General features: G+C 39.9%; 1 protein-coding gene across 17 annotated transcripts in view; it reads right to left on the reverse strand.

The window, feature by feature from the left end:
- syne1a (spectrin repeat containing, nuclear envelope 1a) overlaps positions 1-17,310 on the reverse strand; it is a 134,861-nt gene that overhangs the window by 98,342 nt on the left and 19,209 nt on the right. For 10 of the 17 annotated variants that reach the window (XR_006374844.1, XR_006374845.1, XM_044168435.1 and 7 more), the window contains exons 3-27: positions 17,158-17,253; positions 16,380-16,463; positions 14,398-14,418; positions 14,012-14,104; positions 12,473-12,654; positions 12,138-12,334; positions 11,395-11,507; positions 10,804-10,842; positions 9,451-9,558; positions 8,861-8,998; positions 8,278-8,442; positions 7,897-8,009; positions 7,494-7,662; positions 7,129-7,225; positions 4,917-5,122; positions 4,286-4,450; positions 4,020-4,172; positions 3,143-3,286; positions 2,803-2,979; positions 2,098-2,256; positions 1,691-1,855; positions 1,080-1,214; positions 603-764; positions 255-463; positions 42-150 (exon numbers count right to left, since the gene is read on the reverse strand). Coding sequence is in view for 15 of the 17 variants with exons in the window: in XM_044168435.1 (XP_044024370.1) it covers positions 42-150; positions 255-463; positions 603-764; positions 1,080-1,214; positions 1,691-1,855; positions 2,098-2,256; positions 2,803-2,979; positions 3,143-3,286; positions 4,020-4,172; positions 4,286-4,450; positions 4,917-5,122; positions 7,129-7,225; positions 7,494-7,662; positions 7,897-8,009; positions 8,278-8,442; positions 8,861-8,998; positions 9,451-9,558; positions 10,804-10,842; positions 11,395-11,507; positions 12,138-12,334; positions 12,473-12,654; positions 14,012-14,104; positions 14,398-14,418; positions 16,380-16,463; positions 17,158-17,253 (3,399 nt within the window). In the remaining 2 variants the exon portion in view is untranslated. The remainder of the gene's footprint in view (positions 1-41; positions 151-254; positions 464-602; positions 765-1,079; positions 1,215-1,690; positions 1,856-2,097; positions 2,257-2,802; positions 2,980-3,142; positions 3,287-4,019; positions 4,173-4,285; positions 4,451-4,916; positions 5,123-7,128; positions 7,226-7,493; positions 7,663-7,896; positions 8,010-8,277; positions 8,443-8,860; positions 8,999-9,450; positions 9,559-10,803; positions 10,843-11,394; positions 11,508-12,137; positions 12,335-12,472; positions 12,655-14,011; positions 14,105-14,397; positions 14,419-16,379; positions 16,464-17,157; positions 17,254-17,310) is intronic. The other 7 variants (XM_044168442.1, XM_044168430.1, XM_044168431.1 and 4 more) reach the window with 6 other exon arrangements.

The raw sequence follows: 17,310 nt of genomic DNA on the forward strand, positions 1-17,310 counted from the left end.
ATCTCTGCACTTACGGTAGCAAATATAATGTGCTAGCTCACCTGGACAGCAGCCTCAACTTGCTCCTGATGGCTGGAATGTCTTGCGGTCTCTCTCAAGAGCCTCATTTGCCTTCTCTGAGATGAGAGCCAATCAGAAAGCTCACAAAACCTAGAAAAAGGAACAACTACTTTGAACCCCCTTCAGTGATGAAAAAGTCAGACTTTAAGATGTTGGAGATACTGTAAGGATTTTGAGTTTTTGCAGATCTCTACCTCTCGTTCCACTCTTTCCATTTATCAGGGTGCTGCTCCAGTTTGAGGTGGGTGCTCTTGATTTGCTCTGTAACCTCTTCTACAACCCTTCTGGTGGAGTCTAGCGTTCGATAAGCCGGGTTGTTATCAGGCAGTTTATGACACAGATCCTCCATGTTTCTAATCCTCTTCTCACACAAAGTCAGAGGTTTGCGTTCCCTGAAAAACATCTGGAGATAAGAGAGAAGGAAATGTTGAACTTAGGAAGCTCCAGAATAATGATGAAGATGACATTAAGTGATTGTATCTTTCTTTTACTGTCACTCTTGGTTTAATCTGTTTTAAGTTTCTACCAAATCTGAGGCTCACTCTGTGCTCTTTGATCACTCGCTCACTGGTGCAGGTGCCAGACAGGGCTTGCATTTCTCTGTCCAGCTCTGCTCTGCAGTCTTGTATGATCATAGCCACTCGACTTCGCTCCACCTCCACCTTTAGATGGAGCAGGTGAGACGGTACCTCACCCTGGATGTCCTGTGGAACAGACAGAGAAGACACAAAGCATAGGAGACATGGTAGATAAGATATGCTGTAAAATATACATGAGTTTTAGTTTCATATTGTTCCATCCCCGAAACTGTCAGAGACAAAATATCCTCTAGAGAGACTGCGAGTAAACACTGAGAGGGTTGCAGTTAAATCCAACTAGTACAGGTTAATTGGAAACTGGACTAGAGGGAACTCTATCAAAGCCAAAAATCTTCCTGGTTAAGTTAATGAAGTATTGGCTATGTGCCTCCAGAGATGTACAGTAATTAGTGAGAGTGTTAAAGCATGGTAGCCCCTGACCTTCCAGTGTTTGTGCAGCCTGCGGACAGTTTCTTGCAGCCCCTGTTGCTCCTCCTGTGGTAGGATGTCCGTCAGCTCATCACACGCCTTCAAGAACACGCTCAGCACCCGCTGGTCCAGTTGGCCAAAAAAATCCTGTCCAGTAAAAAAAAACATACAAGCGCTGAGAGAGAGAAGCAATTCCTGAGTTTATATTAATGAATCTCTTTTGTTTACAAGACCAAACAAAAAAGCTCAATGGAGGTTTTATGGGCATTTGGCAATCTCTGAGACTCAGAAATCAGCAGGCATGTTACAATAAAATGCTTGACATTGAGGTGGACAAGTCATTTTCTACATACACACATAGAAGCTGGGCAGAAAAAATGTAGCAAAATGAATATTACCTGTATACCCGCTCCCAACTTTCCCCATATAAATGACTTACAGGTATATTTTGAGTTCTATTTTGCTACTGTATTATAACTGTTTGTCTTTGTGGTCAAGAGAAGATTCAGCAGCCTTGTAAAACTACAATACACATTGAGAGACCAGTATTATTTTCTACAGATTCGCTGTACCCTTCTTGTACTTCCTCTAATCACAGCAGGAGGTTACAGGTCGGATCTTACACTGTGTTTCTTCAGTAACTCCTCAGCGTGTCCAGTCTCTCTCAAGTAGCCCTGAGCTTTCTTCAGCACTCTCTCCAGCTCTTGTCTTGATTCCTCAAACCTCCTTCTCAGGCAGTTGTTGGATTCTTCCTGCCTTCTCCATTCCCCAACCTCCTTCAGCAAAGCCTGAGAGGACAGACAGTAGGTAGTGGTGATTGTAATTGGTCTCTTCAGTAATATGGTGTAATTACATTATTTGTCTTACACCAAGTAAATTAATAGTGAGACACATGAGTCCACTCTGAACTGTTGCCTCCTGGGTGTTTTGATGTTCTTGTAATCTCATTAATATAATCAGCATTGTGGGTAATGCAGAGTCTGTGTGGCATTATGGTTTGTGTATGTGTACATGTATGTTTAACACTAACCTGTGCTGAGCCCTGTATTTCAGCAACTCTCTTTTGCAGCAGGGACAGGTCGAAGTTTCGGAGCACCTTACTGGTGGAAAGCGCCCTCTGCAGGGTGTGGTGATTCCTCTCAATCACTGACAGACAACGTTTACAGCTTTGCTGCTGGTTTAACAAATCCTGAGGAAATTGTGGAAATAATGCTGACAATTATGGAAGTGTGCTGATAATAGTGCATTCAAATATTTCAACACTTTTATTATATATCAGCAAATCCCATCCCATCAGACAAAAAGGTTATAGTAAAAACAGGTCGGAAAGACGAAGATGAATATGATTTCAATGACCTGGGAATGGTAGTAATAGACATATAATAGACACACAAGAGAGCAGATATAGTTATATTTGAACATTACATATAAAGAAATGTTCTTATTTTGTAGATTTTGCCATCATTCCTTTTCATTATGATAACATATTACTCACTAATTTCAGTCACAAGTCACATGAGTGATTAGACAAACAAAACTCCAGTTTAATCAAATGATCCAAACCACTAAATGGATAGTAAAAATGTATGTGAATATACCTGAAATATCCATGATATACAGTATGTCAATTGCACTGTAAAACTGATTACTAAAAGAAGAAAAACAGAATTTTCCTTTAACCAGTCAGGCCTGGTAACCATTTAAGTTCAGTCCATTCATTGTCATCATATCTAACCTGCCACTTTTGTTTTTGCTGGGTCTGGGTCTGTGTGTCTGGGTCTCTGGCAGCAGAAGTGATGCGACTGGCCCGCTCCAGGGCTTGGTAAAAAGCAGTGATGTGTTTCTCCATCTCCTCCAACAGTGGCAGGAGGACATGACACTCCCTCACAAGGGAGGGACACCGCTCTCTCACCTGGAGACAAATAATACAGGCCATTAAACAGTGACATGGAAAAGTGACAACACTGTGTGATTAGAATATAAAAGAAGTCTCACCAAAGACGCATGGTAAGTGTGTTGCTCTCAAAGATAGATTTCATGCTACTTCTCATGTTTCAGACTTAAATGATACCTACCTTACTCAGCTGACTTTTGGCTGTTGCTATAGTTGCCATGACCATAGCAGCCTCATCCTGTGGCATATCCTTGGCAAGAAGCTGAGCACTGCGGGCAGCCAATTTGTATTGTGTCTCCATGGCAACAACCTTTTGCTTGGTATTCTGAGATGAGACGTGGAGGCAAAGGGTCATCTTATACATTCTTAAATTGAATGCACTATCATCAAAACTACTTTTGGCAATAAAAAACTTTATGTAACATGGTTGTCTGCCGCTCTGACTTCAAAACAGCAGTGACATAAAGCTTTTAGTAACTCATTTAATATAGTAAATTCACTAGGAAGTAAAACAACTGGGAGATATAATGAAATTATTTTCTATTGTCTGTTTCTACCTGGGGAGTTGGCCATTTTCTAATGCGTCCCAATGCCAAAATCATTCTAAATGTCAAAATGTGCTGTTATGCACCTTGGAATCAAGTCTCAGGCCCCTGTCTCATTACAGTCCAAATGTTAATGAATCAGTGATCTAACTGGCACCTTAAATCCTGCTTGTGATTCACTGCCTACTGATTTGAGACATACCCACAGAGCTGCTATGAGGGTTGTTGTAATCTTGACCATTTCAATTGTCCCAAAGCTAAATGTTGACTAGACTTAGATGGTACAAAATAATCACTGTTAAGAAACACAAAGCTGGGCACTAATGCTGATGTTGTGATGTTGTAACCCTAAAACATGCTTGTAGAAAATTTCATGGTGTATAATGCAGTAGTATGAATTGAATCAAGAACAATCCTTGTTAATAAGTGTTAAGTGTGCTGCACTTGTATTATTGTACTATTCTGATCTGATCTTAACGTATGATAGAAACACTGGCGGTTTGCTTTTCTCACCTCCACGTCCTGCAGAAAGGCTCTAACACTGAGGAAAGACACCTGGACAGGAGCATTGAGCTTGGCCTCTGCTGTGTCCAGCAGCTCTCTAAGGGACGACAAGGCCTTTAGATGGTCTTTTCTCCACTTCTCCAACTCATCTACATGGGCATACTACAGCAAAGGAAAGATAATACAAACTTTAGGACTGATTTTACTGAGAGATGTACTTTCCGCAGGACTGGATCAAATAAATCAAGTATTTTTATGGTGTTTTTGTTTATTACTTGTTTGACTTTGAGGAAGAGGTCTCTCCATCGTCCATTCAAAAGCAGTAGCTGCTGCTTGAGATCAAGCGACACTGTCTCATCACATGTTTCAATGAGAAAATTCCCTGCGTCGTTCATGGCTGCATGCTGATCCATCCAGTGGCTGAGATTCCTGAAAAACTCCTGGAAGAGAGACAGAAAGACATGGGGGAATTAATAGAAACAAAGCACAACACAAAGAATAAGTCTCAAAGAAAGAAACAAAGATGCTACTCAAAAAAGAAACAAAGAAAGGGCTTCAAAGAAAGAAACAAAGAAAGGACAATAAAAACTGGGGTAATTAGCTGTCTAATCTTTGGTGGGAATGTGAATCTGAGGTAACCATGGCAATGCAACAACTGGAATATCCTTAGTGGCTTGTTGTAAGTCAAGGAGATCATTTGATACTTGAGTGGAGACTGCTAATAGGATTCCACTTAGAAGACCAAATGCTTGAAATTGGGTTGACATAGATTTTATTGCTACTACTCAGGCATTTGAGTCCATCAAATGAAGACATGTATGAGGGGACTCTTAATCTGTGCACAGAAAAAAAATAACTTTAAGTATATGGTGGGGTTTTCTATGATATTAAGAGTCGATCTCATACCCGTTTTGTGTTTTCTGGTTGGCTCAGGGATTCCTCTGCATCCTCCAGCCAGGCCTGTAAGGAGGCCACAGTGGAGCTGTACCTTTCCCAGTTGGACAGCACCTCCTCTAGCATACTCCTCACACTGCGCACTTCCATGGACAGACTCCTCCACTGGGTCACCACCTCCCGCATGAACCTGCGCACTCCCATCTCGCCCTCATCTACTGGAGGAGAGAGAGATACATCAATAATGACAGCAATAGTAATATCTTTTTCTACTACTACCAGCAATACTGCTAGCACTGCTACTACGTCTACTACTATTACTGCGGTTGCTGCTAACAAAACTACTCATATTAAAACAGTGTACACAGGAGACATAAAAATACTCATCTTCAATATTAAAACAATGCTTGAATTGCTTGTCAGTTTATATGGATTTTGTCTGGGGTTTAAGTGAGACTATGAAACAACAAAACCTTTTTCTTAATAAAACGTTCATGAGCAATAAAACACACTCTTGCTCAATTCAACACACTTTATTGCAGCCACAGCCTTACTTGGTCTGGTATGATAAGTGGCTCATGGTGGCTAATATTAGCTAATGTTAGCAAATTTTAGGTAGATATTTCTGTTTAACTGTAATTATTGAGTCAGTTTGAGGACCTGTGGATTCCTCTCTACTCGTGTTACTCTCACACTACGTTTTAGCGTTTGCATATACCATCATCTAATTGTCACTTGTGACAACTTTCAGCAAAAGTTACATAGCCTCGCTTTAAGGCACAGGACATATGGTACACATATTCATAGAAACGCCAGAAAAAGAGCACATAAAGGCTGATGGAGCTACATGTGATTGCAGACAAATCTCTGACCTCAAAAACTTTCACTACAGAGAGATGTAGTATCTTTGCTTGTGTGTTCCATTTCATTGGTAAAAACACTCTGGTCTCATCAGTCCTGTACCACAAACTATTGTCAGCCAGTGTGGGGCTGATAAATGACTCCACCAAATACAAATATCCAGTTTGAAATACACATTAATCAGATCGTACTATGTCTTTAAAAGTAGATAATTACATATTAATCCCCTTATCCTCCTCTTCTTCCTCAGCTTGCTATAACCCCAAACTGGGGCTTTAAAAATATCTGGATGATCTCTTATCCAGCCAATCAGAGCCGAGGTATGGTGTTGGTTGTGGTGGGGGACACATAATTTGTGGGGTTGACCAATCAAGCCTCAGATGTCCTGATTTCTCGCCACACCTCACTTCTCTGCATACCCTAAAGCAGCACAACCCTGAAACTTAATGAAACCAACAAGCTAGCTTAGTTTGCGCTTAGAGACCTGCAGAAGTGGAGCAGCCCCTAACTAGCAAATGGGGTCGTATTCCCCACTGAGAGCTGGGAGTGGAGGAACCTCATTTAGCTGTAGCCTGCAGACTCTCCCCTTCTACCAAGCTGAAAAAACAGACAGGGGCAGACTGAGCTGCTGGAAGAGAAAACCTCACTGATTATTGAGTTGTTGACAGGAAAGAATAAAGCTGAGATATGTGTACAACATTGAGATATTTAGTGCCACTCAATTTCAGATAAAAGCAACATCGAAAGGACAAGAATACAATTAGGTTTGGGCAACATGACAACCTTGAGATGATATTAGCAATTTTGCCCAATCATTTATACTGAGATATCTTTGAGACCATTGTGGGCAATGCTGCCAAACACTGAGCAGAACTGGTTTATTGCAATATTGGATTTTTATGTGATTTGGGCATTAAAATTACTAAGTACCTTAATATGTCAAGTATTTAATTTGCTGGAATGGCCAAAAACAGACATTCCTGACTGGTTATTTTATGCATAAAAAGGGTGTTCGGATGTTCCTTTTTGTTGCATCCAAAAGGTCAAGATTGAACCTTCAAGCTCAGTTTTTCAATTTGATTTTCCAGAAAAAAATGATATAAAATTACTTAGACCTTCACATAGGATTTTATCCACATCAACCATTCCTAAATGCCATTGTATAACATTTATCAGTAGGGTCCGAAATGAGAAATTTAGTAGTTAATCAAAAAACATACTGTAAGTACATACAAAAACATACAGTGTGCACCTGATCCAAGAATGCTAATTCTGTATATTAAAAAATGTACCTTTAATGAAGTATAGCAATGTATACTATATATCAAATAATACATTTATTGAATACATTTTGAATTCTCACCTGAGCTGTCAGCATTGACATAGGCCTCAGCAGACTGTTTCAGTGACTGGAACAATGCCTCGTAATTTTCAAAGAAATGTTGCTTCTCCACATATGACTGATGAAAACAGAATCAAACAGGAAAATGTTACAACATGTGATGTGACAATGACGACAGTAAAGTCATAAAAGATACACATTAAGCAATAAGCCATATATATAAGTCATATACTAAGTAGCAGGAATTTTTATAACATTATTTATCCAATAATATCCTAAAATTAAACAGAGCAAAAAAACTTTTTTTAACTTCTGCATAGGAACCTTAAAGATTCAATTAACATTTCACCACATCATGTACAGAGTGAATCAAAACCTGAGCTTACAACATAGTTGTGGAGCATCAGTTCCACGGACTCTTGTTGGCCGTATTTTATGATCCAGGATTTGAGCTTGGACTCGGCTAGAGTGAGGAAGGCCTGCATGTGGTGTTTATTCTCCAAGAATTCCATTCTAGCCAAGTGGATGCTAGAAGACGTAGAGACAAAATTCATCCTAAAAAGAGACAAAGTTTACAAAGGATATCAGACCTACAGCTCACATTCTGCTTCTCCTCTGAAAAGCAGAATGTGAAATCATGCCAAGTGAGGTAGTTAATATAATTCAAATACGGGTATCTGTCAACAAACATTACTATTGTTTTAAATATAAAAACAACTTGTATCTATTTTTGTATACTGGGCTGTATTTTTCAGACTTTCAAGAGAGATTGGCAGGTGTCTTTACTACCTCTCTGCCATGTCTTGGAGCTGGTCTGGGGGAACAGGGACTCCACCAACACTTCTGTCTTTATGGATCCTCTGAAAGACCTGCTGGTGACTTTCCAGGCTCTTCAACACATCCTGCACAGTGTAAATACATACAGCACATGAACACAGAAAAAAAAACTAAACCAAAAATAGGGTTAAATTCAAAAGAATCTGTGCTAGCAGTGTACTGCTCTCAAAACTGAATTTATTTTTGACTAAAATATGAACTGAACAAAATTTTGATCTGACCTAGTCTGCCATTGATCTAACCAGCACATTTAAAATCATTTGTATTTGCACACTCTAGTTGTCTTTTGTTTTTTCTGCAATTTGCCTCTCCTGTCTGTGGCTCCATTCTAACCTTGTGCTGCTCCAGAGCTCTGTGGACAGTGTTAGCTGTAACATCATGCGCCTGCTGGACGATGATCTCTTGACGCAGGGCTCCTTCAGCCTCATGCAGCCACGCCCCCACCATATCCAGAGGAGCTGGCAGAGACCTGTCCAGCTGCAGATGCCAGTCCAGGAGCTGAAATAAAGAACACAGTTGAAGAGTCAAACAGAGAAACACATGAGCAGATTGTGATTGTCCAGCTCACACAAAAAAATAAATAAATCGCCTCACCAATCCAATTAAAGCTCAAAAGTGACACATTAACTACAGATGAAACAATTACAATGAAAACCGGTAATCACACCCTGAAAATAAACAGACTGTGAAGCAAATTTCTTAACCGTCTTAAGTCTTAACCGAATGAAGCTAAGTGGGAGACAAAATGCCATCAAACTTGTTACGTAGAAAATACAAACTATCAACAGTCCCAGAGTCAGCTAAGTCTCTGATAGACTAGAGATTGTTGTCCTGGCACTCTAAAAACACATGTAACCATGACATCCTCGGTTCACATCTGGCTGGAAAGGTTTAAGGTGCCTCCTGCTTCTCTCACCCTATTAGAGACCCTTTCCCAGGCCTGTTTAACCAGAGCCTGATCCACAGTCAACATCCCATCCTTCTGAGTGGACTGCAAAGCCCCCTCCACCTGCTTCCTCCTCATCTCCAACTGGACACGCAGACTCTTGAACAACTGAAAGAAAGAAGAAATTAAATCAGTTCAGCTCTCTGTTGCTTGAAAGCATGTCCAAAAATATTCAAGTTACAGTATACAGACATCAGAACAAGTGCTCTCTCAGGGGCCACACCCTCTCCCCATTGGTATCTAATCAGACCCTTTAAAATCTGTGTCTAATTGCCTCTGAATGCTGTCCCTCTTTCTGGCTTCAGATTCTTAAACTCTTCTGAATAATGTGCAAAGAAAATGGGGATATCCTACATGCTGCTGAATATGGAAAGTATCCCGAGGCTTGGTGGAATAAGCCAGATTGACTGAAAATATGATGGCTGCCGTTTGATCCCCACAATGTAATGCCACTGATTAAGCTAATAATAGGAGCATCTGTACCCAGTGTGCCCAGTTTAAACTGCGCGCACACACACACACACACACACACACACACACACACACACACACACACTAACCTGGTATTGTTGAGCGAGATTGCCCTTAGTCTCCTGAGCCTGTATTGCATCTCTCTCCAGCTGGTCGAGCCACATTTTGAGCTCCCTCAGGCTCTTTCGCAGCTCTCTCTGGGAGGCCAGGGTGGTGGAGGGGTGAACAACGGGTGGAGAGATGGACATGGAAATTGGGAAGTGCAAAGGGGAAATGAAAAACAAATGAAAGATTGCGCAAAAGAGTGTGAGGGAAAGGGGAAAACAGAAAGATGGAGAGTGATTAACCAGAGAGATGTTTGAGGGATTGATGAAAGGATGGAGGGAGGGAGAGGGTGAAAGAGAGGGCATGTACTGTTAAACATGTGTTCTCCTAATCCTCTGTCTCCCTGTAGGACAAAACGTCAAAACCCCACTTCTGCCAAAAACACTCAGCTTAAACAGGGTACTTTGTCTAAGACCCCCCACTAACATTTCATTGAATTTTAAGTAACCATGATGACAAAACTGTGCTGCTCAAAAGCTTGTGAGATAGTCTATTCAGTTTGAGAGCTGTTCACTCTCACTCTATTTAGTTTTTATCACTTCACGTTAGCTCCTGTAGGGATATCAAACTTAATTCTTTATGACAACCTAAGACGTTAAAATAGATTAAGCCTACTCTAAAAGGAAGCAGACCTTTTTTCTTTTTTATACTGTACTCACCACAACTTCTGCAAATAATTTTACAACCAGTGTTTCAAATATTTATTTTATAAAATAACACTTTTGTTGTTTTTATGTGAAAACACCAGGGCCAATTGACCTCCATTCAATGAAAGAATATTCAGGACGAACATTAGCGTGTTAGCAAGGAATGTCAACAAAGCAGGTGTGAAACACAACAACCACCAAAAGCCTAATGGTTAGCGCAGCTTTACAGCACATCACAGCTCCTGACAGTGTTAACCTTAAAAACAGGCAACCTCTATTCACAAGCTTTCCATCAAATACGCTGTATCAATGCACACTGCCAATGCCAGAGGCTTTCATTGTCATGCTAATGGAACCAGGAACCATAGCGCTAGGTGGTAACATTAATAAATGGTAATATCACATCTTATTATACTGGACTTCCTTTTGTTATCATGGCTCAGAAACCCTGCGGCAGGAATATCACATATTAGCATATTGGCTCTATTTTGACATGTAAAAACATTGTTTAATCTCACCCATACACTGTACAGTAGGCAGTGATACTGTAATCCAATAGAAGAGCCAGAAAAATAAGCATTAATCACATTTATATGGAAACTATGAATGTGCATGGGTGCTAATTGCATTGAGCTGCGGAAAATGATGGAAAACCTGCCCCTGGGACGTTTAGGTTACTATATGACCTACCTCCAACATTTCCTCTATATCGCGAGGAGCAAGACCATGCTGTATGACAGAGGCACAAGCACAACAACCACAGGAAAGTAGTCACCACACAAAAACACCAGAGAGAGAAAAACAAGGGGAGATACAAAGAGAGAGATGTGCAACAAGGAAAGACACAAAATAGGCAAGACACTGCCAGAGTCACATGACAAGTGAAATTACTGTTTGTTTTAACCTACTTTGAATAGCAGATAGGATGTGGTTACCGCATAAGAACATTTTAGAAAGCATTAAGTACATTTTAAAATAAGGAGATTTAATTTCCTGTAATTTCTCTGATTTACTCTACTGTAGCCATGAAGAAAGCCTCACCCACCTTGCACTTGCATAGGTTAAAACAAGCAACAGCATTTAGAAAGCCCTAGCTGTGCACACTTCCCTTCAACACTAATTAAACAAAGAAAAAAATGCCATCTATATACAGTATATGTCATGGCTGAAGTTTGACACGCTAACTGTGACATCTGAAGAGAAAGACAAAACACACAAGATGCAGAAGGAGAAGACAATGAATTGCGTATCCAGACTGAGATAAATCTGACAACTGGTTACCTCTTCTTCTGGCTGTCCGTCTGAGTCGCTCTGCTTTCGGTCAGGATGATGCTTCAGGAACTGGGCTACGTATGTCATAATGGATTTCTCATCTGGCTTGTCTACATCGACATCTGAGGAGGAAATCCAATGAATGTAATCAGAAGTCATAAGTTGAGGCCAGCTGATAATTCTTCAACAGTTTCTCTCAGAGGTAAATAACTGAAATTGATAAGAATACGTTTGACATTGACTATTGAGAAACAGACAACTGGAACCTTAAATGAAAACAACCTTCAGCACTTCAGATCAGTGTCGAAGTTTTGTTTGGAGGTTCCACCATGCTGAATCTCATGGCCTAATGGACCTTAATTATACTGATGTCAAGCTTGATTCGTCAGAGTTCATTGTGAAGGGCAGGCGTGAAGGGGCACAGATGGTTTTTGGAAGTGACATTGAGGTGCACATCTGATGCTGTGATAGATGCCCACAATTGCATTTCAGTATTCAAAACAAAACAGCTCTATATGACAAAGAGCTACTATTACTATTATTTAATTAACGCAAAGATCACGTTGTTTTCTATTAAAGATAATATAGCAGAGAGAAAAAGAAAAGGTAATACAGAGGCTAATGACTGTAGAATTATTTGATCCCATGATGTTGTAGATATGTGGTTAGTTGTTATCTCAACAGAGACCTGTTCAGTTTTCATAAACTTAATGACAAAGTCTCTACGAAATGCAATAGAAATTTTCATTTACCCTCTGGGTCAAGAAGTGGTGGAATGCCAAGCTCTGTCTCAGCCAATAAGAAGGCTTCCTGCAGATTTTCTCGGTTGGGCCTCCTCCATACACGCTCCATGTCAACTAGATTGGGCCGAAGGGCATGTATAACTGCACAGAATGCTAACCCTGTGCGCCAACTGGGGCCAAAGTCCTTCACCTCAATTCCCAGATGTCTAGAAGTAATAGAACATTACAATGTCAAAGCAGATGGAAAAAAGCACATTAGCTTTAAGAGAAGATATTGGTGTGGTGCATTTAGCATATTTTGTTTTGAAGAGCAAGACAACTAACTAGTGAGGGAGGCTACATACTTGGTGGCTGTGTGCTGGACCCATCTTAGTAGGGCCTTTCTGGCTCCGCCCTGCAGAGGTGGGAGTGATTTTCTTTTGACAGGTGGGCTGGTGGTGTCAGTGCTGCTGGTGGAGCTGTCCAGTGAAGAAGTGCTGCTGGACAAGGCCTGAAGTGCTGGAAGGCTACTGGTCAGCTCCTCAATCTGAAAATAACAGAAAACCGGGAAAAAAATAAATAAATCAGGCCACCATACCTATATACTTGGAATTACTTTTTTAACCTTTGATTATTAATAATAATGCCTGCCTGAAGAGCACTAAGCTTAATCATTGTAATTGCTATTACTTAATTGTCTTTTGTGGTTGTTTTTTGCAATTGATGAAGCTGATGTCCTTCAGTGATACACGGCACTTATGAACATATAATATGTAACTTTGTCATCAAGTGGCTTTCATTGTGCTTTATTATTGTACTTTATGGGTCTGCATGAAAAACCTGTTTCCCACTGTTCATGATTAACCGTTTTTTATCGAAGTGGTCGTCCAATGAGCAGCTTAACACTGAGGCACCTGGGAAAGTCGTGTTTAAGGGCAACTTAATGAGTAGATAATATGCGCTTCACTTTCCAATGTACCAATGACTTTACCTTGTGTGCAGTTGTAAATGTTGATCCATATAATGTTGAATGTTAATGGTAATGTTCATCACCCAGAAATACTGTATTATTCTGCAACTATGATTGTACAGAATTGCAATTCAGATGAGAAATGATGACATATTTAAAAACCCAGAGCCTTGATGATATCAACAATCACAAAATGTATTATTAGACTTCAGCCTAGCCAGCTGGTCAGTTGTTGAAGATTTACAGCTATGCACACATAATCTAGTGCTCAGTTTCTCTTCTCTACTGCCAGCAAACTGAGACTGCTCACAACTCAGAAAATCCATATACATCACTGTGAAATGAAATACATCATATGTGTCAGTAAGTGAATAAGAAAATTTTCCACTGTTGTACATTTCCTTTATTTGATATCCTTATGTTTTCTGGAATAGCAGGCATCTGCTTGTGCTGATGTTGCTAAGAGACTGTAGTATTGTGATGAAGTTCTTGTTGATCTGTGCATGTCTGAAATACCTGAGGTGGCAACTGCTCGTTTTCAGTGGAGATGCTTTGGAAGATTGATTTTCCCATCTTAAAATTTCTCTACAGTTCAAATTTCTCAGCTTTTTGCTAGCAAGAAAAAGATATATTTCAAGCCTAATAGGTACTGTTGGTTTACAACACTAAACTGATTTAGGCTTTTGCATATTTCTTATTGGATTTAGTACATGTTTGAGGATGGGCCATTAGAGATTGTATATTGGCAGCAGTGTAGTTGTACATTTGAAGTCCTAGTAGTGAGCTATTAGTGGTGATTTGATGACATCACTGACTAAGATGTTCACACCACGAAACTTAGTTAGCACCAACTTACTTCTGCTTGTTTTGTGTCATTGTTTCTGAATTATGTACATTGAATTTGCTAATCTGATAGATAAATTGACAGTGTTACCTGGAAATAGAGGATGATGGTCCACAACAACCCCAATACAATTGATGGCCGTCCATCAACAATATCTGTGGAGTTGATGTTCACTAACTTGATCTGTGTCAAAACACAATATCCAATATTTCAGTATCTCATGACAGGACCTGATAATTCCAGATTAACCAATCAATTCCAGTTTCTTCGCTTACACTTCACAATAATCTCATACATATGGATTAAGTACACACAATTTCCCTCAATCTGGTAACTCTGGTCTCATACATATGTTTACACAAAATGAACAATATATAGTACGAGCATAATCCTCAGTACTACTGGATGCAGATAATCCTGACCCTATCTATTCCATGTCCTGAACAAACCAGTGCAGTAACGTTATGAATACTGACCGGAGATCCTCTGTAGGCAGACTGGAGGGCAGATAAGAAAAGAAGAGGGAGAGAGAGAGCATTTATAGGTACTCCAGATGTGTTTGATTGAAGGGGGACGCCTCATTGACTGTGAGATAGCAGATACTGTAGCATCTCTGAGGTGAGATAACTTGAGCGGTTGGAGCGATCTATCACCACTACACAGGCAACATGGATTATATCCAGCAGAGATGGACAGAGAGAAAGTGATACAGGGTGAGGCAAAGAGAAGAGCAAGAAAAGGGAGAAAGAGAGGGCTGTATATACTGATATGATGAAGTATTCTATATTATCACACAGAGGGTTATATTACTGAGGCGCTGTAGCACAACAGGTCATCATATGGTAATACATGCCACTCCGAATAGGTGAACAAGCATGGAGGAAGAGATTGGGGGCAGGCGAGGGCAGTGTGGGGAAGCGTGGGATAGCGGTTGATAAGAATACATGCAATGCATGGTTTCATATTAGAAAACACAGCAGGTTATCCTGGCAACTCAACACAGTGGCGTGAAGCTGGAAGGGTAAATGGAAGTGTTTTGTGTCATGACAAAACACAACAGCAAAAAGAACACAGGTAAACATACGGTAGTAGTTGCATTGGTACCAACAGAGTGTAGGTAAACCGTATATCTGACATTATTCAACTGACTGAAAATTATTTGCCAATATTTCTGATAATTAATTGTTTAAGTCATTTATAAAACTAAAATGCCAAACATTTGCTGGTTCGAACTTCTCAAAAGTGACGATTTGCTGCTTTTCTTTGTTTTATAAATCATTATAAAGTTAATACATTTAGGTTTGGGGCCATTAGTCAGATATTGGGCTCTAAGACATTTTGATTGGTATTTTTCACTACTTTCTGATGTTTTATGGTTTAAACAATTAATCAATGAATAAAAAAAAAACCCCAACAGATTCATTGATAATGAAAATAACTGTTAGTTGCAGACCTAGTTGACATTATAGCTATGGATTTGAAACTCCTGGTTAAATACATATATTACAGGGTTTCGACAGTTTACAAATATGATTGATGAAATGGTAAACATCATAATGCCACTGCACACACAACAATGTTTTCTATGATACAGACACAAGAGAGGAACATGTATCCAGCAAAAAGCATAAAGTGATTGGGCCTCTAAAGCTAAATGTAAATACGGTCTAGACATACATCAGATTTACACACAGAACATATTTACATTTAATTTTCTACACACAGATTTACGCAGTCACACACACACACACACACACACACACACACACACTCACACAGACATATACAGCAGAGTGCCCACTGACGTCCCATCTCCAGGTTGCAGATTACTGGTGTAGGATTTACAGTTTTAACCCTGTCACACTTGAGGAAGACAAATCAATGTCCATGCAGACACCAGCTCATACTTATGGCTTTATTTATGTATATCCAGGGACAAGCTGGGTGAAGCTTTGAAAATGTTTTACTAATCTCACAAAGGGGCACTTGATGTTGTTAGATGATTACATCCAAAACCACATTAAACATTTTTGGATATAATTCTGTCAATGAAGCTGGGAAAAGGAATTGTAAACCATGTTGTTATTTAACTTTAGTAAAGACAACAGAGGGGGGAAAGAAAACTGGATAAGTTTATGCCAATTTCATAAAGACAACATGTGAACAAAGTCAGCAAAAATATATCAAAGCCTGTGTTTGAATTTCTGAATTTTTTTTTCTTCATATATTTACTAAACAAAATCTTTGCAGGGATGTGAAAACAACATATTGGTTTCGGGATAAATGAAGGATGTGGGAAGGTGGAGAGAGTAAGAGGCAGGGGTGAAGGGGAAACAGGTCACACAAGGTCAGGATTCAATGTTTGCACCCACGAGGCAGCAGCTGAGCAGGGAGAGCAGCAGGAGGGGTAAAACAGAGAAGAAGAAAAAAACATAGAAAGAACGCACTGAACTCTTACCTTCCTACCCTCAAGGAAGTTGAGAGCTGTACCGATGTTGGCGACCCAGTGGATCCTCTTTAGCTTCTTGCCTTGCTCACATGGCTGGAAGGAATAAGGTGAACAATGGAGATGGAAATGAAGAAATACACAAACAGAGAGGGAAGAAATAGTTAGTGTGGATAAAATAAAACAATACAATTGAAAAGAAGATAAGTTATTTTAAATGCTACAGAACAAGTATAGGAATTACGGTGGGAGAGCACACTTACAGTAGAGTATAGACACAATCAGCAAACACACAATACAGTTAAAAAGAATCAATGAGAAAATCAGGAATAAAGGGAGAAAGACAGAGGTCCAATCAGAGCCGTGTTTGACTAGAAACAGCTGGATCAATAGGACAAAGATAGCTTAGACCTAAGGCAATATTGGCCGAGTAAAATCCTCAAGATGTGTGTGTCTTTGTCTGCGTTGTGTGTGTTTGCGAACTATGATCTGTTCTTGTTAATCTGGGCTTTTCTATTCAATTCAAACATCCTAATAAAACGATCAATAAGCATTTCCATGTGATTGAGGCTCATTTCACATGCACTGCATTAAGTCTGTAAAATCTCTTTTTGAGATTTGTCAAAAACACTTATAGCAGAAGCACTGACTGAAATGGCTGAATCTCTTATTTGTCAAGTCTGATCCTTGTTCAGCTCAAGTCAAAATTTAATCCAGAAAGATCAGAGGATATGAAGTGTTTAAAGTCTGTGGCCAAATCACATGCTGTAGAAATGACCATGAGACTCACCAGTTTTTGTCCAGAAAGGACCTCCAGCAGGGCCAGCAGCATCACACCATCCTTGATGTCCTCAAACAGGTCTGTTACCACCAGAGGCGGGACACGCTATATGAGAAAGCAAGCACACCCATGAGCCTTTGTTGTAAAAATGATTTTGATTTC

This window comes from Siniperca chuatsi, linkage group LG16 (assembly GCF_020085105.1).
Source record: "Siniperca chuatsi isolate FFG_IHB_CAS linkage group LG16, ASM2008510v1, whole genome shotgun sequence".
NCBI lineage: Eukaryota > Metazoa > Chordata > Actinopteri > Centrarchiformes > Sinipercidae > Siniperca > Siniperca chuatsi.